Source organism: Xenopus tropicalis, chromosome 9, assembly GCF_000004195.4.
Source record: "Xenopus tropicalis strain Nigerian chromosome 9, UCB_Xtro_10.0, whole genome shotgun sequence".
In the NCBI taxonomy this organism is placed as follows: Eukaryota; Metazoa; Chordata; class Amphibia; order Anura; family Pipidae; genus Xenopus; species Xenopus tropicalis.
The window spans coordinates 11,405,947-11,431,745 of NC_030685.2; the positions used below are offsets into that span (position 1 = coordinate 11,405,947).

The window sequence follows — 25,799 nt, forward strand, 5'->3', positions numbered from 1 at the left end:
CCATAAAGGTGAATCTGGACAATATTAACACACATTGAAGCCAGGTCCTACCTCATATGTCAGATAATCAGAAATACATTCTCTCTGCCAGGTTATAATCACAAGCTAAGTGTGTATAATGTGGGACCTCTTGGGACTTGGGGACTTTCTGAGAAGAGTTGATTGAGTTCCCATCTGTGGGCGCCACAAGTGCCCTTAGGCCATAATCCTGGGACAAGGAGTTGCTCAGTAATGCCAACTGCCTGCTCAGGGGGGCAAGTAAGCGGCACTGCCAGCTGGGCTACAGGATATCTCAGGCTTCTAGAAGTGGGCAAATTGTCTCATATCTTTACTCTGCAGTCAGGGCAGGTCCCTCAGAAATAAGGCATTCTTACACTAGTGGGAACAGAGTGGGAAACCTGGAGCTGACCACACTTTGGAGGTGAAAGTAGATCCAGGGTTCCCCTGTGCATACAGTTCCAGTGACCAGACTGGCAGGGCCCATTCATGCCAAAAAGTGCAAGTTCAGGGAGTGTTTTTTTTATTTTAGAGGGACCACAACTGCTGAAATAAACCCTAAGGGTGATGTTCCTTGACATATTAACAGGTGAAAGGTTGCATACAAGATCTAGGATACCTCACCCTCCCTTCCCCCAACCCCCTATACCCACGTTCCCCTCAGGTACCCTAAAATAACCCAATATAGCAGGTGTTCGGCCCCTTGGATCCCCTATTACCCCGTCCCCCATACATGCAGTTGAATACAGTAACAATAAGCATTTTTCACTTGTGCAGACTTAAAAAGTTGGATGTTTTTTATTCTTATTACTTGCTGATCATGACTTTGTTTTGGTTTCTTTAACTTTAAGTCATGTTTTTGAACCCTCCTCCACCCCTGTTGGGCAAATAGATGCTTGACTGACTTGCCATCTTGCCCAACAGTCTCACCCTTCCTCATGTCGCTTTGCACCAATCATCTTCTGGGTGATGTTTCTGTAGGATCTTTAAGTCATGTTTTTGAACCCTCCTCCACCCCTGTTGGGCAAATAAACGCTTGACTGACTTGACTTCCTGCCCAACAGTCTCTCTGTCTACATCTATGAAGATTCTGATTCATCCATTCATTCCGAGGAACACTTCTTATATTTCTGAAGCTGAACTGAAAGGGTAGTTCAGCTCCACTAATGCCCATTCGGTTTCTTCCCACACTTTTGCGTCAACCTTTGCCATCAATTTAAGGCTTTCTTCAGGTTGGCTGTGTGTTCTTCCTCCAGGGATAAATGGCGGCTCGAGTTCTTTCTTCTCAAGGGCCTCCCAGTCTAATCCCTATAAAAATAGGAGAAACAAAATGCACTTTATTATTCTATTCATAGTACCTAATTTTACCTAAGACAACTGGAAATACTTATTGACCCGAGTATAAGCCTAGGGTGGGAAATGCAGCCGCTACTGCTAAGTTTCAATAATCAAATAAATACCAATAAAATTACATTAATTGAGGCATCAGTGGGGTATATGTTTTTAAATATTTATTTAAAAGAGAAACCGTAAACTAGCTCTGTAAGTGGAGAAGAGGGTCAACAAAAACACTATGAGTATTACCCCACGCTCATTGCGCATTGGCAAACTGGCAGCAGACCCGGTCCCGGAGGACATGTAAGGGGGAGTAAGTATTGCTAGTGGGAGCCTAGGCCAGGGCACTGGAGGGTCTGGTTGCAGGGGGCCTAATTTGCACACAAAGGAGAGAGGGTGCTAGTCTGGAGGGACCCATGGCACCCGACTCGAGTATAAGCCGAGGGTGACTTTTTCAGCACATTTTGGGTGCTGAAAAACTAGGCTTATACTCGAGTATATAGAGTATGTAGATATGCAATTCCTTAGCTCAGGTATAGGCACAAATAACTGAATCTGGCAGGAATCCAGAACAACTTACCTGAAAGAATGGGCTCTTCTTCACGTCCTCGGCCCCATGTTCTCCTGCCCCAAGGCGCTGGGCTGGATCTTTCTTTAGGAGCTGCAAAAAGAAATTGTTGTTAGACAGACAGAAGCTTACAGTTCAACACAATACCCTAATCACAAAGGGACAGTTATGATTCTGTGAAGCCACTAGAACAAAGGATAAGAGTAAGGCCAAATATAAGCACAGGGTCAGTAATAATGAAAAGGCTTCTGTGCCAAACTCTCATCATACAGATAACAACAAGCCCATATCCGGCCTCATACTTACATTTACCAATAGGCTACGAGTCTCCTCTGTTATATCCTCAGGATATTTTGGCTCCTCGTAACATATTCGTTTTAGAACCTCGTGTTGATTTGCCCCATAAAACGGTACCTGGAAAAGAAACAAATATAAACAGTGAGTTAGGGGGGATAAAACTAAGCTACAATAATGCCCAAGGCTTCTGGGCAATACGGGTCTTTCTAATAGGAAGCCAACCAAACAGCCAACAAAGGAGGGAATTGCTCGATATCTAATGAACATAACATTTTCACTCTGTACATGTTTATATCTATGTATATGTTTCTGTAAGGGACCTTTATAGGGCCTATAAAATAAAAAAGAAGTTTATGTTTATTTGCTTGGAAGCCAGAGGGGTTTAAGCAGATTATGTTTTCTTTATTACAAATATTCTTTAATGTTATCTGATATTGTTTGCTTATCTGCGCTGATTTCTAACCCCTACCTTCAGCACAAGCTACATTACATTCAGTACAAGTTTAGTATTAATACAATTTTTAAACTCCAAGCTGAGTTATATATAGTGAAAATATAAATTTCCCAAGGTTTCCCATGTTATGAGACAATGATCCATTTCTAGCCTTAACCCAATTTCTTTTCACATTAAATGGTAATACTGTGAGAAGGTCATTATCGCCCTAAGGCCTGTGGGACACTAGGGGGCACATTTACTAATCCACGAAACGTCCGAAAAGCGCCCGAATGCGTTTTTTTCGTAATGATCGGTATTTTGCGACTTTTTCGCGAATTTTTCGAGCGCTCAATACGAAAAAGTCGCGACAATTCGCTAAAGCCCTAATGGCTATGAAAAAGTCATGACAATTCACGAAAATCGTATTGGCTATGAAAAAGTCGCGACAATTCACGAAAGTTGTAATGGCTATGAAAAAGTCACGACAATTCACGAAAGTCATAATGGCTATGAAAAAGTCACGACAATTCACTATGAAAAAGTCACGACAATTCACGAAAGTCATAATGGCTATGAAAAAGTCACGACAATTCACTATGAAAAAGTCACGACAATTCACAAAAGTCGTATTGGCTATGAAAAAGTCGCGATAATTCATGAAAGTCGTATTGGCTATGAAAAAGTCACGACAATTCACTATGAAAAAGTCACGACAATTCACGAAAGTCGTAATGGCTATGAAAAAGTCACGACAATTCACAAAAGTCGTATTGGCTATGAAAAAGTCGTGACAATTCACGAAAGTCGTATTGGCTATGAAAAAGTCGCAACAATTCACGGAAGTCGTAATGGCTATGAAAAAGTCGCGACAGTGACGAACAAATCGCAAAGAATACGAAAAAGTCGCAATATGTTCGTTTCCAATTCGATTTTTTCCCATTCGGAATTCGGATTCGTGGATTAGTAAATCAGCCCCTAGGTATTCTATTGGCTGGGGTAGAAACACAGGCTGGGAAAAAGGCTGAGCCTCTGACTTCTGCTCAGGCAAAATTCTCAGGCACATCATTGGCCAATCAGTGTACAGAGCGGATTACGGTGATGCCGCGACTGTCAACACAGAGCAGAAGTCAGAAGATCGGCCTTTTCTCTGCCTACATTTATACACAAGAGGACAAAATGTAGATAAAAAGTGGATTTGTGGAAACTCTATCGGTGATTGGCTAGTTTTTTTCTATAAATGGTTACTTACGGTTCCGGTAAGCAGCTTGAAGATGGTCACTCCAAGTGACCACCAGTCGGCCGTCCTTGTGTATTTGGCCCTGATGACTTCTGGGGCCAAATAGGGTAGGGTTCCACATAAATATGAAGCTGTCCTGTCAAACGTCATTCCTGAAGCAGAAAGAAAACAGTAGGTTAAAGAGTTTATCCATAGAACGGCTGCATTCATTGGCTGAACAGAAGAGCAGCAGTGCACTATAGCTCTTATTATCTATCTCTATCTATATATATATGGCCAATGCTATCTTACCTTCTTTGCAAAGCCCAAAGTCGGTAATTTGGGCGTATCCATCGCTGCATAACAGCACATTGGCTACTTTTATATCCCTACAATAAAACAGAAGCACGTTATACATACTGATTTATTCATTATAAAGCAAAAATATATTTAATATCAGAGGTTGAGCATAAATAACAAAAGTGATCATTTCTAGGATTAGGGCTCTATGTCCCTTTAAGGTTCATTTTTGCTTACCTATGGGCGATGTTGTGCCGGTGGAGAAATTGCAAGCCAAGAACCATGCAGGCGGAATAGAATCTGCAAAGAATAAATAATTAAAGTTAAACATGGATTGAAATTGCATTGAAACCTTTAACGACATGAACAGACCCCCATGTTTCCCAGTAAATGGTATTGTGTGACTAGTGGGAGAGAAGCCAATGTTCTACCTATTGAGTGAGTTATTGACCCAATAATAATGGTATTATGTCCATATAGTGGTAAGAATTCCATAGGGGTAATCGACCTTGGGTTGAGCTCCCTAAAAGCTAATTACTACTTACCGAACTCTATCAAGTGGAATTCCGCCTGTAGCCGTATAGGAAGCTAAATCTCCTCCTTCCGCAAACTCCATAGCCAGACACACGTGGTTTGGAGCCCGGAAGGAGCCGCGCAGTCTGACAAGGAACGGACATTGTTCCTCATCAGCCAACCGGAGGATTCGCTGCTCTACGGCGACCCTGGAAAATAAAAACCATTCAACGTTAATACAAAAATAATTATACACATTGAATTATGGCCGAGAGAGTATGGGGAGGTTCAACAGTTCTAGGTCTAAAATGATTTCTGATTCAAAATGAATATACCAGTGTTACAATCTAAGGTTTGTGCAAGGCCTATCTTTAATTCATGTCTAAATGCACTTATTCTACATTATATTAGCCCCCAGTTACTGATTTACATCTCTGAGCCCCCCCCCCATTAGACCCCATTAGTCTCAGAGCGCCCCCATTGGGATTTTACCCATAACTTACCTTTTAAATGCACGGATCTTGTTGATATTGTGCATTTCCATGGCCTTGATAGCAACAACCTTCCCGGACTTTCTATGTTGCGCCTTGTAGACCTGCAATGAAAGAGATTCATGAGATAAAGTGCAATACATATTTGCCGCTGCCGTTCTATTTAGGTGTTTGTCATGGAGAAACAATAGAATGGAAATTGGATATTATACAGGATTAGAGTTAGATATATCATATAGAGACGGGAAAGCTCACCTTTCCGAAAGTTCCCTCGCCGAGATAGGACTGGAGCTGGAAATCCTCGATTGTTGGTGGTGCCGTCTCCAGCAGCCTGAAATGAAATACATTTAATTGATTAAACCTGTTTCTGGTACCTTCTCTGTTATGGGCTGAGATGCATATACATAGCAGGGTACCTCGGCCTAAACATGTGTTCCTATAGAACATTTATATATATAAGCACAATGGGTAAGATTTCATGCAATCCACCAACCCAAATAAACCACAGACAGTACAACAAACATATCTTAGAATCATAATCATTACCTTCTGTCCAACCCACTTGGGCCAAGGGCTTCGTCGATCTTTTCAATGATTTCATAATATTGAGTTCTCCGCTAGAGAAGAGAAGGAAACACCATTAATTCATGATCAATAGAACAGAAATGATTACTCTATTTATTTTGCAGCAAAAACTTACCTTATAGTCGTCAGGAGAATCAATAAATGAAGCCGGCTTCCATAGAGGGGCTGATTAAAAGAAAAAAAACAAAGGTTTAAGTCCCAAGTACCACTGGGAACTGTGGGGACAAAATGGCGGTTTGTGGGTTGGAATGAATAAGTTGAGGCCTAAGTCTAAAGCTGTTGGTTTGGGCGACATTATATCGATGGCCTCGTACCGAGAACCATTAGGAACTATTTTCAAAAACTAGTGAACGTGGCCATAATATAAAATGCAGCCATTGAATAGAACATACAGCGCATTAGTACATTATTCTAGTTGGGAATTGGGATCAGGTTTATGGTTGAACATCAATTAGTAAAGTATTTGTAGGAGAAAAAAGTCACCTTTCCGGATCTGAACTGGTCTCCTCTTGGGAAACTCAATCCGTCTGGCAACCCGAGGCTCCTCGCTGACGTCCTATAGAGAGATCCAATGTAAAAAGGATTTAGCGTAAAATATTATCAAAGGAAACTAAATAGAATTTAATACATCGAATATGTTATTGTAACTTTAAAAAGTTTGTTTGAAAAAGGACTTAGTTTCCTTATTGAAACTACTATTCAAAGGGACGTAAGCTAGCAGGTAGCATTTCCTGGTTTAAAAGCAAGAATCTGATTGGTTGCTATGGGTTACTGCTATTGGGGAAATGTTGGGCCTTTTATTACATACGGGGTTTAGATATTGTCCACCTTTATCTGTATAAAAGCACTTGGGAAGGGTTCTTGTGCCTTTATATTGTCATGGAAAGCCTTTGGGAACTTATACTATACATAATATACACATAATATATATATATATATATGACAATAAGGGGCACATATAGTGTAATTATAGTTCATGACCAGCCTTTCCAAGCCCAAACTCACCTTCTTCTGTGCTTCTTGCTGCTGTTTTTCGATCTTTATTTGCTCATTAAGAAGCACATTTCTTATGGTTCTCTTCATTGTTTCCTTTTGGGCCTCGTCCAGGGCTTCTTCTTGGCGAGTTTTCATCTTTTCCTTTTCTTTCAGACGCAAATCTGTTTGTCTCTTCATATCTTCTCGGTCCTCTTCCCGGTGCATTCTGTAATGAAGCACATTCCTTACCTTGAGGCTCGCTAGCTCTCTTTTCGCCTCTTCTCGCGCTTCTTCTCCTGCTTCTCTTGCTTCTCTTTCCAGGATTCTGCAGCTTTCATTCTCCATGAATCTCTGTTTCTGCTGATCTGAAAATTGTTCAGCTTCCTGCAGAGATTCTTTATGGAGACGTTCCTTTATTTTGTCCTGCAGAATCATTCTGGTGTTCCGGTGCCGGGCGTATTCCTTCGCCTCCTCTTCAGCCCGTTTCTCAAGATCTTCCTTTACATCTTCTCTACCTTTCAGTGCAAGCTGAAAGGTTTGTGTAGCTTCAGTATCGCAACTGAATTCCTGGAGAAATGAAATATACAAAACTAAGCACTGAAGTCCAACAAATACCTATAGGCCTGAGCTGAATACTTAGCATTTGGTACAATAATAATTAATAATATAACAGGGCCTATAATAAAAATAAGGTATTAGGTTCCAGGTCAACGTGGTTAGTTTTAGTTGTCTGCAATTTCAGATTGACTCTTGTCATTTGAATAATATGTGTTTAATTGTCTCTCTGGCCATGGCATATGTTTAAGGAAATAAAGCTCAGTAACGTATATACAGGTATGGGATCCCTTATCCAGAAACCCGTTATCTAGAAAGTTCTGAATTACGAAAAGGCCATCTCCCATAGACTCCCTTATAAGCAGAAAATTACAGTACCTGTACTTGATCCCAACTAAGATATAATTACCCCTTATTGGGGGCAGAACAGCCCTATTGGGTTTATTTCATGGTTAAATGATTCCCTTTTCTCTGTAATAATAAAACAGTACCTGTACTTGATCCCAACTAAGATATAATTACCCCTTATTGGGGCAGAACAGCCCTATTGGGTTTATTTAATGGTTAAATGATTCCCTTTTCTCTGTAATAATAAAACAGTACCTGTACTTGATCCCAACTAAGATATAATTACCCCTTATTGGGGGCAGAACAGCCCTATTGGGTTTATTTCATGGTTAAATGATTCCCTTTTCTCTGTAATAATAAAACAGTACCTGTACTTGATCCCAACTAAGATATAATTACCCCTTATTGGGGGCAGAACAGCCCTATTGGGTTTATTTCATGGTTAAATGATTCCCTTTTCTCTGTAATAATAAAACAGTACCTGTACTTGATCCCAACTAAGATATAATTACCCCTTATTGGGGGCAGAACAGCCCTATTGGGTTTATTTCATGGTTAAATGATTCCCTTTTCTCTGTAATAATAAAAAATTACAGAAAGATCCCTTATCTGGAAAACCCCAGGTCCCGAGCATTCTGGATAACAGGTCCCATACCTGTACTAATTTAGAATATATTTAGTACAAATGTATTGCTGTAACAGCGGCATGAACGTAGATATTAATGTCAATTAATCTTAATGTCAAAAGTATTTTGTTTATAAGCGACAAGTTTGGATCAGTCAAAATAAAAACTTACATTCTTCCCCTGAGGGAGAATTTCGTGGGAAACTGGCCCTGATGCCACTCGTTCAGCGGCCGCCAGTTGGAGGACCAGTTGTTGGGGACAGGGAGGAGCAGTCACAAGGGTGAGACCGCTGCAGTCCTACGGGGAGAGAACAACGGGAATTTAGGAAAAGATACAAAAAAAAACTAATAAACACCCCCCAAAAATCCCCCTAGTGCAATATAATAGGGTTTCATCTGAACATCTCAAAATTCCAGGGTGAAACACAAACCTTCATCACCAACTATAACCAATAACATAAGCCTAGGGGCTTTTTTTTACCCCTTCTGCCTCTTTCCAGCTTTTACATGGGGGTCACTGGCCCCAACGGGCAAGAAATCTATTGCTCTGCGAGGCTACAATTATATTATGTCGTATAGATTATCTTTTCGTTCAGGGCCTCTACTAATTATATTCCAGTCTGCCAGAGCACTGCCTGGTTGCTAGGGTAAACTGAGCCCTAGCAACTACATACAATTCTAATAAATAATTACAAAAAAACCCCCCAAAAATAAATATTGCTAATCTTTTCTGAATATCAATATCTCTGTGATACTAAAGCGTAATTTAAAGGTAAAATAACCATAAAACCTAAAACACAGGGCGCTGCTACTAATGCCTGTCAGGCAGGTACCGGCTATGTTTAATACTATGGGTTATTCTATAGGAGAAGCTTTCAGCCTTACCCTGACCCTAGAGCCACACATGGTGGTGAATATTCGGCCGAGTCTTCTGAGCCTTCCAGTTGTTGTTGTAGATCCTATAGTAACAAATAAACATCCATGAGATTCCCAGGCAGTGTTTAGTGTATGAATGTTACATATAGAGGGAAGGAGGGCTGATGGGGTTAAGGAGTGAGTAGAATAACAGGAATATAGAGCAATGGCTCCTGGGATAGCGCACCTGAAGGCTCCTCGGCTCCCGTGTCCGAGACACGTTGCGTTTTTTTAGGAACATCCTGTTGGGAGAGAAATGGGATAAACACCATTAAACATTATTACATATACTGTGTGTTTATATCTGTAGCAAAACAAATTCTATTGATTTGAATGTATTTCCAGTGAGAAAAAATGTCCATTGACTGTAATGCATTTGGCATGAGAAAAACCGGCAACGGACTTTAATGTGTTATAGATAGACAGACAGACAGACAGATAGATTAGACAGATAGATTAGATAGATAGATAGATGATAGATAGATGATAGATAGATGATAGATAGATAGATGATAGATAGATGATAGATAGATAGATAGATAGATGATAGATAGATAGATAGATAGAAAAACACCCATTAACTTCAATGCATTTAGAGTAGGAAAAAGAATTGAGGGAAAAATGCCATTGACTTCAGTGTATTTGGAGAAAAAACATTGGAAAACGTGTCATTGACTTTAATGTATTTGGCACGAGAAAAAACGCCTACTGATTTCAATGTGTTATAGATAGATGATGATAGATATATAGATAGATAGAGATAGATAGATAGATATAGACAGACAGACAGATGGATAGATAGATAGATGATCGATAGATAGATAGATAGAGATAGATAGATGATAGATAGATGATAGATAGATAGATAGATAGACAGACAGACAGACAGACAGACAGACATAGATAGACAGACAGATAGATAGATGATAGATAGAAACATAGATAGATAGATAGATAGATAGATAGATAGATAGATACATAGATAGAGATAGATAGATAAATAGATAGATAGACAGACAGACAGATAGATAAATAGATGATAGATAGATAGATACATAGATAGATAGATAGATAGAGATAGATAGACAGACAGACAGACAGACAGAGAGATAGATAGATGATAGATAGATACATAGATAGATAGATAGATCCCATTAACTTCAATGCATTTGTAGTAGGAAAAAGAATTGAGGGAAAAATGCCATTGACTTCAGTGTATTTGGAGAAAAAACATTGGAAAACGTGTCATTGACTTTAATGTATTTGGCATGAGAAAAAACACCTACTGATTTCAATGTGTTATAGATAGAGAGAGATAGATAGATAGATAGATAGATAGATAGATAGAAAAACACCCATTAACGTCAATGTATTTGGAGTAGGAAAAAGAATTGAGGGAAAAATGCCATTGACTTCAGTGTATCTGGAGAAAAAACATTGGAAAAAATGCCATTGACTTCAATGCGTTAAGCCCATTTTTGTGGTTTTGCAAATTTATCGACAGATTCTCCCATCATTATATATGTGTGTGTGTGTGTGTGTGTGTGTGTGTGTGTGTGTGTGTGTGTAACCATGAGAGAAACCTTATGCATTGCTTGGGGGGCAGGGATGGGCCCAATGGAGCTTTTGTTCTTTATAATTCAGAATTATCATTATAGAATCATGCCGAGATATCAGCAGTGGGAACAGAAATACTAACGGGAAGTCTAATTGTTTGTAACAAGACTCAGAGCAATTATATATATATATGACTTTGGGGCGTTTACGCTAATTAGAATCCTTAATTCCTAACGATATGATAGAGCCCCAGCAGCCAATCCCATTCTGTGTCCCCTGAATAGTAAAGAGACCAGGCTGAGCCTTACCTTAGGGTTACACCTAAAGACGTTCCTAAGGGTTTTTCCAATTCTGGAAAACATTGTTGTGATTCCTAAATGAGAAAAATAACGAGTTAAACCAATTAGTCATTAGGGAGACAAACTGCAATGTTGTTGCTGACACTAAATTGCATCTAATTTGGGAATGTTTGGGCGCAATTCGCATTTGCAAATAAAGGAGGGAGGGGCCCAGCAGCACAAAGTGTAACGATTAAGGGCAAAAACAGGCGCGAAACAACCATTTGCGAAAAATATGCGCGGACTAATTCCCCCCCGGCATTTTTTTCTATATACGATTAAATAATTAGATTTTATTATTTTTTTTATAAACGAATAACTAATAGTTAGATATTACTTACAGGTAATTCGATTGAATTAGATCTGAATGAAACAATTGATGGAATAGAGACAAACAGAAACACTGCGCTCTGATTGGCTTCTATCCAACAAATGGTAAAGGGATTGTCAGTGAAGCCTACTTATCTGATCTGGTTATCTGATAAGGATGACATCACAATGCCCTGTTGCCGTGGGAACACAAAGCTGAATTCACTGCGGTAAACACTATGACATCACAATGCCTTTACTGTTGCCATGGAAACCATAGCTTCCCTGAGTGTTTGCTTAGGAAGTGCAACTTAATGATTATTAATGATTGTATTTAAAAAGTCTTTTATTTCTATGAGATGAAGCTCATATTAAATTGACATCTTGTTTTAATCAATATCAGCCTGTGCCTAATTACACTAGGAATGTACAGCAGCTCCCACAGGCAGAACATATTCCTTTCCTCTATGTACTATCAATTGGGTCGGAATTGGGCTCTAATTGGCTGGTAGTGTCGTATAAACTTACATTCATTCAGTTGTAGATAAAATCGCATAGTGTGTACTGGGAAGTAATATATATATATTTATTTATTTTGCCACATATGTATAAATATATTTATTTGGCTACATATGTATTTATATATATATATATATATATATATTTATTTTATTTTTTTCCCCTTGGCGCTATCACTATTAAGATTAATGATAACTGGTCGGATTGGATTGTCCCCCTGAGTAAACTACTACTCAATGATTATAGCCGGGACATATCCTGCTAAGTGTATGTACATTCCCCTAAGCTGATTACCAGCGTTCCCTGTACCGATCGCTATCCCCTTCCGTACTACTAGTGTGTCAGCTATCGCCACTTATTTTATTTGACGAACGGCGACCATTCTTTGGTGCAACAGTGACAACTGGCTTGTACGCGTCTTGATCGTGGGGGGCCCAAGGAAAGTCTCCCATAGGGCTCAATGGCACTCTGCAGCTCCAACCCGGCCCAAGGAAAGTCTCCCATAGGGCTCAATGGCACTCTGCAGCTCCAACCCGGCCCAAGGAAAGTCACCCATAGGGCTCAATGGCACTCTGCAGCTCCAACCCGGCCAAATGAAAGTCTCCCATAGGGCTCAATGGCACTCTGCAGCTCCAACCCGGCCCAAGGAAAGTCTCCCATAGGGCTCAATGGCACTCTGCAGCTCCAACCCGGCCCAAGGAAAGTCTCCCATAGGACTCAATGGCACTCTGCAGCTCCAACCTGGCCCAAGGAAAGTCTCCCATAGGGCTCAATGGCACTCGGCAGCTCCAACCCGGCCCAAGGAAAGTCTCCCATAGGGCTCAATGGCACTCTGCAGCTCCAACCCGGCCCAAGGAAAGTCTCCCATAGGGCTCAATGGCACTCTGCAGCTCCAACCTGGCCCAAGGAAAGTCTCCCATAGGGCTCAATGGCACCCTGCAGCTCCAACCCGGCCCAAGGAAAGTCTCCCATAGGGCTCAATGGCACTCTGCAGCTCCAACCCGGCCCAAGAAAAGTCACCATACTGAAGCTTGAATGAATCCGAACGCTACGAAAAAAATCGCAACATTTTGCGCAACTTTCAGAATGACTACGAAAAAGGCGCGACTTTTCGCGCAAGTTTTAACGCTACGAAAAAATCGCCAGATTTTGCGCAACATTTCCGAAAAATCGCCAAATACCGATCATTACGAAAAAAAACGCAATCGGGCGCATTCGCCCGGTTCGTGAGTAAGTAAATGGGCCCCTTAGAGTTCAATTCAGAAGTTTTATTGTAGTGGCATGACAACTAAGTCCTGCGTAAGCGGTACCTTTCTCCAAGAATTCGTATACATCTCTTTGGGACTGCACCCAGGCATATTAATTTGTTCTATACGTGAGTGCCGGCTTCTGTTGTGCATTATATATATATATATATATATATATATATATATATTTATTAGTCTACATTTGTATATATATATATTTATTTGGCTACATATGTATATATATATATTTACTCCCTTATACTGTAGCTGTGGAACGTAGGTTGGGCCGTTAATGTTAAAGTGCAGAGTATAATTACTCGAGTTGCAGAGAAATAATTTAGATACAAATGTATAGGCCGCAGTTTTCAAGATGGGAACCTATGAATAATGAGCCCCAAACTGGCCCAATGGCTGCACAGATTGGCTCCATGGCAACAACATGGCTACTTAATGGTAGAATGGCTTCCCTATATTGCCTGGGAAAGGCCTGGGCGTAAAGGCGAATGCAGTATATTTATATGTAAGATTGGCGCATTTAATGCGCAAACATAATTGGGAAATTCCCGCAGAAGCTCATTAAATACGGCCCATTCACACACTGGGAATATTTATGCGCACACTCCGCCTCCCAGTGACGCCGCCACTTTGGCGCCGGAAAGAAATATTCGCTCAACTGATTTCCCACACGGCGCATTTATAGTCGCACAGGGAAACCCGCACAGGGGCTCAGGGAAATAGCCATCTTATTGGGGAATGTTTGGGCGCAATTGGCATTTCCCTGGGATTAGCAAATAAAGGAGGGAGGGGCCCAGCAGCGCAAAGTGTAACGATTAAGGGCAAAACTGGCGCAAAACAACCATTTGCGGAAAATATGCACAGACTTTATAATTCCCCCCCCAGCTACTTTTCTATATACGATTAAATAATTCAATTTTCTTATATTAGAATAACTAATAGTTAGATATTACTTACAGGTAATTCGATTGAATTAGATCTGAATAAAACAATTGATGGAATAGAGACAAACAGAAACACTGCGCTCTGATTGGCTTCTATCCAACAAATGGTAAAGGGATTGTCAGTGAAGCCTGCTTATCTGATCTGGTTATCTGATAAGGATGACATCACAATGCCCTGTTGCCGTGGGAACACAAAGCTGAATTCACTGCGGTAAACACTATGACATCACAATGCCTTTACTGTTGCCATGGAAACCATAGCTTCCCTGAGCGTTTGCTTAGGAAGTGCAACTTAATGATTATTAATGATTGTATTTAAAAAGTCTTTTATTTCTATGAGATGAAGCTCATATTAAATTGACATCTTGTTTTAATCAATATCAGCCTGTGCCTAATTACACTAGGAATGTACAGCAGCTCCCACAGGCAGAACATATTCCTTTCCTCTATGTAAAATAGTAAGATGCTGGCGATTGGATGCCAACTGCCAACTGGGTATAAATTGGGGCCACCTACTGTCATTGTCTCACATCCTAATTAGACAACTGGAAAAACAGCACAAAGCCTGCAGCAGCTCTGTACTGCCAGCAATCAGCTACTACAATGTACCGGCTTAAAGAGATCTGATTCTTAAGGTGGCCATACACGCACCGATATTATCGTACGAAACCTCGTTTCGTACGATAATCGGTGCGTGTATGGTATGTCAGCGAGCCGACCGATGTCGCAGGAAGCTGCTGAAATCGGTCGGCTCGTCGATCGGCCAGGTTAGAAAATTTTGATCGGGCGCCATAGAAGGCGCCTGACCAAAATTCTCCCTTCAGAGCTGAATCGGCAGAAGGAGGTAGAAATCCTATTGTTTCTACCTCCTTACCTGCCGATTCAGCCCTGAATGGTGTGTGGCGGATCTGACGATGTTTCGTGCGACCGATGGTCGTACGAAACATCGTCGGATCGCCACGTGTATGGCCAGCTTTAGGGCCGTTAATACACAATGTATTATATTGCCGCACATCAGTTGGTATAAAGAAAATGTTCCGTTGTTCTTTATCTACAGTTTAATACGGAAATGCCCTTTATTTCATTATGTCATTTGGAGTAGGTATTGGGGGGGTATTAACATTTGGATTGTCTCAAAAGTCGGTCATTTAATAAAAAATCCTGATAAAGCACGCACAAATAATAAAGTTGCCGAAAAAAGTGAAAACTGGGACTTTTTTTAATTTGCCGTGTGAAAAACCCGTAAAACCACAAAGCAAAGATAAATCTGCCATTTGTAAAAGGGACACCCGCCGTAATCGTGAGGATTTTTTTAGCTGGCAGATTTTTTTCATTGATTACATAATAAATGACCAAAAAAAGTTTTTTTCCCCCACAGCAAAATCATGTTTTTGGCCAAAAGGAAAACTACCAGGTCTGAATAACTGCCCCAAGTGACTATAGTGGGGCAAACTGGGCAATGAAGGCTTCAGGTACCAGAGCAGAAGGCATTTTGCAGTAATAATAGGAATATATAGGCTACAAAGCGTGAACAGCTGCCATTCCAATTCATAAACATGTTTATCACTGCTCCCTACACTAATACGTTGTACCCCCGTTGTAACACCCTACTCCCTGCCTACACTCCGTGTCCCAGGGCAAATAAACGCAACAGGGCGCCCATTGAACAGCGCTGGGAGGCAGAGCCTGTGTGAGCCGCCATTTAGTGCCTCTGAGCGCTGTTACTGGCTCCTACTCCCGTCCCCCAATAACAACTGCGTACTGTGCGACTAAGGGACGGAGAAGGCGGGGCATTCGGGGCGGCGCCAAGAAACGGCGGGAAGGAGAGGACTGGGACGTAACGCTCTTACTGCGCATGTGTGGGGGGGAGGGGCGGCATTTCATATAAAAAGAGCGGACGCGGCTAATAATTACGGGCTTTGTGGGGAGTGGGCAGTTTGATGTATCGTGGAAAGTGCTAATCGTTACCATTATTGAAAGTTCCACTGGCTCACCCAGGCCAAAGCAAAGCCCAACCCTCAGGCTGCCTGGCTGGGAATGGCAAAATGCCAGATCTACATCAGCATACCCCCCAACTGCTTTCCAAGGGGGCACTGTGTATAGAGGGGGACTGTCTCAATTGGGGGCACTGTGTATAGAGGGGGACTGTCTCAATTGGGGGCACTGTGTATGGGGGGGGCTGGCTCAATTGGGGGCACTGTGTATGGGGGGGGGGGCTGGCTCAATTGGGGGCACTGTGTATGGGGGGGGCTGGCTCAATTGGGGGCACTGTGTATAGGGGGGGACTGGCTCAATTGGGGGCACTGTGTATGGGGGGGGCTGGCTCAATTGGGGGCACTGTGTATGGGGGGGGACTGGCTCAATTGGGGGCACTGTGTATGGGGGGGGGCTGGCTCAATTGGGGGCACTGTGTATAGGGGGGACTGCCTCAATTGGGGGCACTGTGTATGGGGGGGGGCTGGCTCAATTGGGGGCACTGTGTATGGGGGGGCTGGCTCAATTGGGGGCACTGTGTATGGGGGGGACTGGCTCAATTGGGGGCACTGTGTATGGGGGGGGCTGGCTCAATTGGGGGCACTGTGTATAGAGGGGGACTGGCTCAATTGGGGGCACTGTGTATGGGGGGGGCTGGCTCAATTGGGGACACTGTGTATGGGGGGGGCTGGCTCAATTGGGGGCACTGTGTATGGGGGGGGCTGGCTCAATTGGGGGCACTGTGTATGGGGGGGGCTGGCTCAATTGGGGGCACTGTGTATGGGGGGGGCTGGCTCAATTGGGGGCACTGTATAGAGGGGGACTGTCTCAATTGGGGGCACTGTGTATAGAGGGGGACTGTCTCAATTGGGGGCACTGTGTATAGGGGGGGACTGTCTCAATTGGGGGCACTGTATAGAGGGGGACTGTCTCAATTGGGGGCACTGTGTATGGGGGTGACTGGCTCAATTGGGGGCACTGTGTATGGGGGGGGACTGGCTCAATTGGGGGCACTGTGTATGGGGGGGGCTGGCTCAATTGGGGGCACTGTGTATGGGGGGGGCTGGCTCAATTGGGGGCACTGTGTATAGGGGGGACTGGCTCAATTGGGGGCACTGTGTATAGGGGGGACTGTCTCAATTGGGGGCACTGTGTATAGGGGGGACTGTCTCAATTGGGGGCACTGTGTATGGGGGGGGCTGGCTCAATTGGGGGCACTGTGTATGGGGGGGCTGGCTCAATTGGGGGCACTGTGTATGGGGGGGGCTGGCTCAATTGGGGGCACTGTGTATGGGGGGGCTGGCTCAATTGGGGGCACTGTGTATGGGGGGGGCTGGCTCAATTGGGGGCACTGTGTATGGGGGGGCTGGCTCAATTGGGGGCACTGTGTATGGGGGGGCTGGCTCAATTGGCATTGTGTATGGGGGGGACTGGCTCAATTGGGGGCACTGTGTATGGGGGGGGCTGGCTCAATTGGGGGCACTGTGTATGGGGGGGGCTGGCTCAATTGGCACTGTGTATGGGGGGGGACTGGCTCAATTGGGGGCACTGTGTATGGGGGGCTGGCTCAATTGGGGGCACTGTGTATGGGGGGGGCTGGCTCAATTGGGGGCACTGTGTATGGGGGGGGCTGGCTCAATTGGGGGCACTGTGTATGGGGGGGGGCTGGCTCAATTGGGGGCACTGTGTATGGGGGGGGCTGGCTCAATTGGGGGCACTGTGTATGGGGGGGGGGCTGGCTCAATTGGGGGCACTGTGTATGGGGGGGGGCTGGCTCAATTGGGGGCACTGTATAGAGGGGGACTGTCTCAATTGGGGGCACTGTGTATAGAGGGGGACTGTCTCAATTGGGGGCACTGTGTATAGGGGGGGACTGTCTCAATTGGGGGCACTGTGTATAGAGGGGGACTGTCTCAATTGGGGGCACTGTGTATGGGGGGGGCTGGCTCAATTGGGGGCACTGTGTATGGGGGGGGCTGGCTCAATTGGGGGCACTGTGTATGGGGGGGACTGGCTCAATTGGGGACACTGTATATGGGGGGGGCTGGCTCAATTGGGGGCACTGTATAGAGGGGGACTGTCTCAATTGGGGGCACTGTGTATGGGGGGGACTGTCAGAACTATTGAAAATATTTATTGCATTTGTCTAATTGAAATAAATTGCTTCACTTGGTGATAACGTTGGTCAACAGATGATTGGTAAGACCGGTGCACTTCTATTTGAGCAATTGACTTCTAAACGAGAACCAGTTTATTAACTGAGGCAAAAATCTGACAACAAATTATCCATTTGTAGTACTGGTGCTGGTTGCGGTGTGAACTATTACTGGTTTATTTGTATTTCCAGGTGAGGTGAATTTATGGGAGGAAAATATGTCTATCCTATGCAGAATTATTTGAGAACAAAGACAATACATCTATAATGGAGTTTAGAAGGTTGCATTGTATAACTAAAGCCATTATGATCACTCCAAATGCAATAAATTTATATATACACCCAAACCAAAGAGAAGTTATATTGTTCATGGCTATTCAGCCGGTAATATCCTACAGTCAGGCTGGCAGGTACTACAGGCCGCAGGGATGAATGAATCCAGCCCACACTGGCAAGTACAGAAGTGTAAACCATTTAACAATTGGGCACATTTATGATTGCTCAAGTCAAGTAGACCAGGTATGGAGATCCAAATTACGGAAAGATCCCTTATCCGGAAAACCCTAGGTCCCGAGCGCTTTGGATTAACAGGTCCCATACCTGTATTAACATTGTGGATGAAAAAAAAAATATTTCCACACAATTAACATAAAAGATTCTTAAACATTTACTGGTATATCTCTCAATGGTCCCAGCTTTAGAAGATAGTCCATTATGTAGCGAACAGAAAGTGGGTTCTGTTTTGGGTGGATCAGGGGAGTTGTGGGTACAAATTGGTATGGCCTAAATTGCCCCATTTGAAAAGCATAGATGTTTGGAAATAAGACTAGGTTTGATGTGCTAAATTCCTCCGACATTAATGGGTTTCATAATCTGCTACAGATCAATTATGAGGATGAATTGTCATTACTGAATATCACTTGATAAAGGATACAACATAAATTATTTATTGCATATATCGTGTTTTTTTCATATTTAGATTCCGTCTATCTTTGGAGCCCCCACTCACCGAGGATTTTACCAAGTCCCTGCAGCAACTGCCTAACAACTATAAGAATAACAAGGAAGATACAGGAAGCTGATAGCTAAGTATGGAACCAGTGGCCAAAGTTTCACTGAAAATCCAAAGAGCACAAGGCTTGCCTGGTGAATTCCTTTCAGCAGCAGATGGCTATGCCATATTCATGTATGATGGCAAAGAGGTCAGGACACAGTCGGGATCAATAACAACCCCATTTGGAATAGCGAGTTTGAGTTTGCTCTTGTTCAACTCAGTCAATCAAAAATTTATACCACAGAGGTGTGGGATAGGAATATAATGTTTCCTGATAGATTCCTTGGGAGATTTAAGAAGTTTCTGAATTCAGGTATTTTACAATTACAGCAAATTGTGTTCCTCATCTTCAGGGGCTTTACTGTCAAGATTATAGCCCTGTGCCACCTAAATAAAACCCATGGCCTTCATTTTAATCCCCCCCCATAAATTAACTGCATGCTATTTTAGTTTAAGGGGGCACTCATTAAGTATATTATAGATAATCCCCTGTTATGGGAAATTTAAACCAAATGGTTGGGCTCATCAGGGTGCTCTCTGCTGCCTGGACCCACTTTGAGGCCCTACCAGCTAGGAGATTGTCTAAATAGAATCAGGTATAAAATGCAATAGACTATAAAAATGCAATCAGCGAGTTTACTTCAGCCGCTATTATCGCAATGCTCCCACACAAGCAATATGGCAATGCTTAGGCTTCTTCTGTTGACGTGACATTATCATGATATTTGGGATTACTCCCTGTTTCTTACGATAATGTATTCTTTAAAGCATTGAAAGCTAAATAAAATATATTCAATGTAAAAAGTCTGTACTATTGAATGCATTTATATCTAAAGCTATCTACTAGTCAGGGTAAAGTAAACAAGTCTAATACATAGATGGACATTTTTTACTGTCATGATTTTTATGGTATAATTTTTATTTCTAAATGACACTGTTTATATAACAAATAATTCACTCTGCCATTTAACATTTTATTATTGAACCAACAAATGTATTTTTAGCTGTAATATTGGTGTGTAGGCGCCAGTAATAATATACATAGCAAACAGCACTCCATACTCAAACAAAACATCTATGAGCTGACAATTTATATAGTCTTTATTCTAAATACAATAACTTATCTGTCTCATTCTTACTTACTATTTCCTGGTTACCTCTGAGGAAACTGTCCCTCACTCTAATTTCTGTAAGTATTACCTGGTTACCTCAAAGGGCAATTTCCTCTACTCTCTCATTTGCTATGTTAGTATTTATTGGTTACCCCACAGGACACTTTCCCTCACTATCTCATTTGCTATGTTAGTATTTATTGGTTACCCCACAGGACACTTTCCCTCACTATCTCATTTGCTAGGTTAGTACTTATTGGTTACCCCACTGGGCACTTTCCCTCACTATCTCATTTGCTATGTTAGTACTTATTGGTTACCCCACTGGGCACTTTCCCTCACTATCTAATTTGCTATGTTAGTACTTCCTGGTTACCCCACAGGGCACTTTCCCTCACTATCTCATTTGCTATGTTAGTACTCACTGGTTACCCCACAGGGCACTTTCCCTCACTATCTAATTTGCTATGTTAGTACTTCCTGGTTACCCCACTGGGCACTTTCCCTCACTATCTAATTTGCTATGTTAGTACTTCCTGGTTACCCCACAGGGCACTTTCCCTCACTATCTCATTTGCTATGTTAGTACTCACTGGTTACCCCACAGGGCACTTTCCCTCACTATCTAATTTGCTATGTTAGTACTTCCTGGTTACCCCACAGGGCACTTTCCCTCACTATCTAATTTGCTATGTTAGTACTTCCTGGTTACCCCACAGGGCACTTTCCCTCACTCTCTCATTTGCTATGTTAGTACTTATTGGTTACCCCACAGGGCACTTTCCCTCACTATCTCATTTGCTATGTTAGTACTTATTGGTTACCCCACAGGACATTTTCCATCACTATTTCATTTGTTACGTTAGTACTTATTGGTTACCCCACAGGGCACTTTCCCTAACTATCTCATTTGCTATGTTAGTACTTATTGGTTACCCCACAGGGCACTTTCCCTCACTCTCTCATTTGCTATGTTAGTCCTTATTGGTTACCCCACAGGGCACTTTCCCTCACTATCTCATTTGCTATGTTAGTACTTATTGGTTACCCCACAGGACATTTTCCATCACTATTTCATTTGTTACGTTAGTACTTATTGGTTACCCCACAGGGCACTTTCCCTAACTATCTCATTTGCTATGTTAGTACTTCCTGGTTACCCCACAGGGCACTTTCCCTCACAATATCATTTGCTCTGTTAGTACTTCCTGGTTACCCCACAGGGCACTTTCCCTCACAATATCATTTGCTGTGTTAAGACTTTCTGGTTACCTCACAGGTAGAGTTGTCACCTGGCCAGTATTTGACATGCCTAGCCATTTAATCAAATGTACTTGCAGGTAAATATGTAATAAACCGTAATTTCCCTCCATTTCTTTACCTTACCTGCTGTAACCCCTATACGGGGCACTTTCCCTCACTATCTCATTTGCTATGTTAGTATTTATTGGTTACCCCACAGGACACTTTCCCTCACTATCTCATTTGCTATGTTAGTACTTATTGGTTACCCCACAGGACACTTTCCCTCACTATCTCATTTGCTATGTTAGCACTTCCTGGTTACCCCACAGTGCACTTTCCCTCACTATCTCATTTGCTATGTTAGCACTTTCTGGTTACCTCACAAGACACTTTCCCTCACTATCTCATTTGCTATGTTAGCACTTCCTGGTTACCCCACAGGTAGAGTTGTCACCTGGCCAGTATTTGACATGCCTAGCCATTTAATCAAATGTACTTGCAGGTAAATATGTAATAAACCGTAATTTCCCTCCATTTCTTTACCTTACCTGCTGTAACCCCTATACGGGGCACTTTCCCTCACTATCTCATTTGCTATGTTAGTATTTATTGGTTACCCCACAGGGCACTTTCCCTCACTATCTCATTTGCTATGTTAGTACTTATTGGTTACCCCACAGGACACTTTCCCTCACTATCTCATTTGCTATGTTAGTACTTATTGGTTACCCCACAGGACACTTTCCCTCACTGTCTCATTTGCTATGTTAGTACTTATTGGTTACCCCACAGGGCACTTTCCCTCACTATCTCATTTGCTATGTTAGTACTTATTGGTTACCCCACAGGGCACTTTCCCTCACTATCTCATTTGCTATGTTAGTACTTATTGGTTACCCCACAGGACACTTTCCCTCACTATTTCATTTGCTATGTTAGAACTTATTGGTTACCCCACAGGACACTTTCCCTCACTATCTCATTTGCTATGTTAGTACTTATTGGTTACCCCACAGGACACTTTCCCTCACTATTTCATTTGCTATGTTAGAACTTATTGGTTACCCCACAGGACACTTTCCCTCACTATCTCATTTGCTATGTTATCACTTTCTGGTTACCCCACAGGGCACTTTCCCACACTATCTCATTTGCTATGTTAGCACTTCCTGGTTACCCCACAGGGCACTTTCCCTCACTATCTCATTTGCTATGTTAGTACTTATTGGTTACCCCACAGGACATTTTCCCTCACTATTTCATATGTTACGTTAGTACTTATTGGTTACCCCACAGGGCACTTTCCCTAACTATCTCATTTGCTATGTTAGTACTTATTGGTTACCCCACAGGACACTTTCCCTCACTATCTCATTTGCTATGTTAGTACTTATTGGTTACCCCACAGGGCACTTTCCCTCACAATATCATTTGCTATGTTAGTACTTCCTGGTTACCCCACAGGGCACTTTCCCTCACAATATCATTTGCTCTGTTAAGACTTTCTGGTTACCTCACAGGTAGAGTTGTCACCTGGCCAGTATTTGACATGCCTAGCCATTTAATCAAATGTATTTGCAGGTAAATTTGTAATAAACCGTAATTTCCCTCCATTTCTTTACCTTACCTGCTGTAACCCCTATACGGGGCATTTTCCCTCACTATCTCATTTGCTATGTTAGTACTTATTGGTAACCCCACAGGGCACTTTCCCTCACTATCTCATTTGCTATGTTAGTACTTATTGGTTACCCCACAGGGCACTTTCCCTCACTATCTCATTTGCTATGTTAGTACTTATTGGTTACCCCACAGGACACTTTCCCTCACTATCTCATTTGCTATGTTAGTACTTATTGGTTACCCCACAGGACACTTTCCCTCACTATCTCATTTGTTAAGTTAGTACTTATTGGTTACCCCACAGGGCACTTTCCCTCACTATCTCATTTGTTATGTTAGTACTTATTGGTTACCCCACAGGACACTTTCCCTCACTATCTCATTTGCTATGTTAGTACTTATTATTTACCCCACAGGGCACTTTCCCACACTATCTCATTTGCTATGTTAGCACTTCCTGGTTACCCCACAGGGCACTTTCCCTCACTATTTCATTTGGTATGTTAGTACTTATTGGTTACCCCACAGGGCACTTTCCCTCACTATCTCATTTGCTATGTTAGCACTTCCTGGTTACCCCACAGGGCACTTTCCCTCACTATTTCATTTGGTATGTTAGTACTTATTGGTTACCCCACAGGACACTTTCCCTCACTATCTCATTTGCTATGTTAGCACTTCCTGGTTACCCCACAGGGCACTTTCCCTCACTATTTCATTTGGTATGTTAGTACTTATTGGTTACCCCACAGGGCACTTTCCCTCACTATCTCATTTGCTATGTTAATATTTATTGGTTACCCCACAGGGTACTTTCCCTCACTAGACGTTTGCCGTGAGCAGCTTTTTATCACTAACGACCGAGCTAAAACCAATTCACGCTTTTCCCTTCAGGGTGTTCCTCACATAAATGTATGTATATATGTGGTTAAACTGTAACCGATGCACTGATGCATAGCGCTATGATGTACTCTTTATTGTATATGTTCTCGTTCTATCCCTATGCTTTTGCAAGTTTATTTCTACAATTCTCGATTTGTTTGTATTGTTTATGCTTATCTCTTATGTCTGTTTGTAGTGATTGGGCATAATGACTCCATATATCAATTATTATTTTTTACCAAAATGATGCGAAATTATGTTGTGTTCATTTCATTTGTGTTAGTATTTTCCACTTTTTTTTTAGATGTTTTGATACGGTAATGTGTGACGTCACATCCTCACGTTTTTTGTCTGTATTTTCCCGCCGGTTGTGGTATATAATGTTTGTATTCACTCTGTGTTGTAACTTTGAGAAAGGCTGTGGTTTTCAGCCGAAACCTCAGTTCACCATTTAAATAAAAAGACCTTTTATTTTACACATAAGTCCTGTGAGAGCGGCTTCTTCGTTATCCACCTCTATATATGTATATATATTTATTTGTCTATATTTGTATACCGTATATACTCGAGTATAAGCCGAGTTTTCCAGCACTCAAAATGTGCTAAAAAAGGAATCCTCGGCTTATACTCGAGTGCAAATGAACTGCCTTACATCGCACCCCCTACCTGCACCTCCGTCGGCCCTAGGATGAACCATCCATGGTCGCGCGGTGCCCGCCCCCCTTCCGTGTGTGTGCAACAGTTTACTTGTCCTACCTGCACCGTATCCATACACATTTGCCTGAGCTAAGGTCACGCTGTGCCTAGCAAACTGCAGATCCATACGAGGAATCCTCGTCCCCCGTGCTGTGCACGGGCGCAGTACTTGTCCTACCTGCACATCCATACACATTCGCATGAGCCCCTCCCCGTGCGCGCAGTGTGACCTTCGCTCATGCGAATGTGTATGGATGTGCAGGTAGGACAAGTACTGCGCCCGTGCACAGCACGGGGGACGAGGATTCCTCGTATGGATCTGCAGTTTGCTAGGCACAGCGTGACCTTAGCTCAGGCAAATGTGTATGGATACGGTGCAGGTAGGACAAGTAAACTGTTGCACACACACGGAAGGGGGGCGGGCACCGCGCGACCATGGATGGTTCATCCTAGGGCCGACGGAGGTGCAGGTAGGGGGTGCGATGTAAGGCAGTTCGTTTGCACTCGAGTTTGGCTGACTCATATGGAAATTATGTGCTGTCTTTTTCTAGGCTTTTCTCTGTCCTTGAACTGCATTAATATATCAATTAAAGTATTTTGACTGGAAGCACTGGGGATTGCAAATGTTTCATGCAGCTGGGACAAATGCAACAACAGAAGCCTAACTTTAGACACACATCACTGGGCACCTTGGGTAAACAAACACATTCAGACATTTTAAAAAGCATCATAATGCTTCATATAGAAAATACATGTGAAAATGAATGCAGAATGATGTCCATTAATATTAATCCCATATTATTATTTAAATGTATTCATGCAGACTAAAATCCCCGGTAATATTTAATATGGTATATTATAAGGGGCCAATCATTTGCATGGGTGGCAAACAACCTATGTTTTTTTTTCAATATGTTTCTTTCCCATTTTGTACAAAGAAACGTAGTGCAGACTTATCCTGCAAAATATTGCA

At 42.5% G+C, this 25,799-nt stretch overlaps 2 protein-coding genes across 2 annotated transcripts; both read right to left on the reverse strand.

Moving 5' to 3' along the window:
- Positions 1–780: 780 nt before the first annotated feature.
- On the reverse strand, positions 781–4,444 carry LOC116407745 (serine/threonine-protein kinase N2-like). The gene is made up of 6 exons (XM_031893678.1): positions 4,387–4,444; positions 4,162–4,238; positions 3,883–4,022; positions 2,207–2,314; positions 1,913–1,993; positions 781–1,305 (listed from the first exon to the last, which is right to left on the reverse strand). Exons 1-6 carry the CDS (start codon positions 4,431–4,433, stop codon positions 1,120–1,122), a joined length of 639 nt encoding a protein of 212 aa, XP_031749538.1. The 5' UTR covers positions 4,434–4,444; the 3' UTR covers positions 781–1,119.
- Positions 4,445–4,690: 246 nt separating this feature from the next.
- On the reverse strand, positions 4,691–25,022 carry LOC116407783 (cyclin-dependent kinase 11B-like). The gene is made up of 12 exons (XM_031893802.1): positions 24,887–25,022; positions 11,022–11,086; positions 9,344–9,398; positions 9,127–9,200; positions 8,414–8,539; positions 6,744–7,280; positions 6,222–6,294; positions 5,854–5,903; positions 5,700–5,770; positions 5,409–5,484; positions 5,166–5,257; positions 4,691–4,871 (listed from the first exon to the last, which is right to left on the reverse strand). Exons 1-12 carry the CDS (start codon positions 25,020–25,022, stop codon positions 4,691–4,693), a joined length of 1,536 nt encoding a protein of 511 aa, XP_031749662.1.
- Between the last annotated feature and the right edge of the window lie 777 nt (positions 25,023–25,799).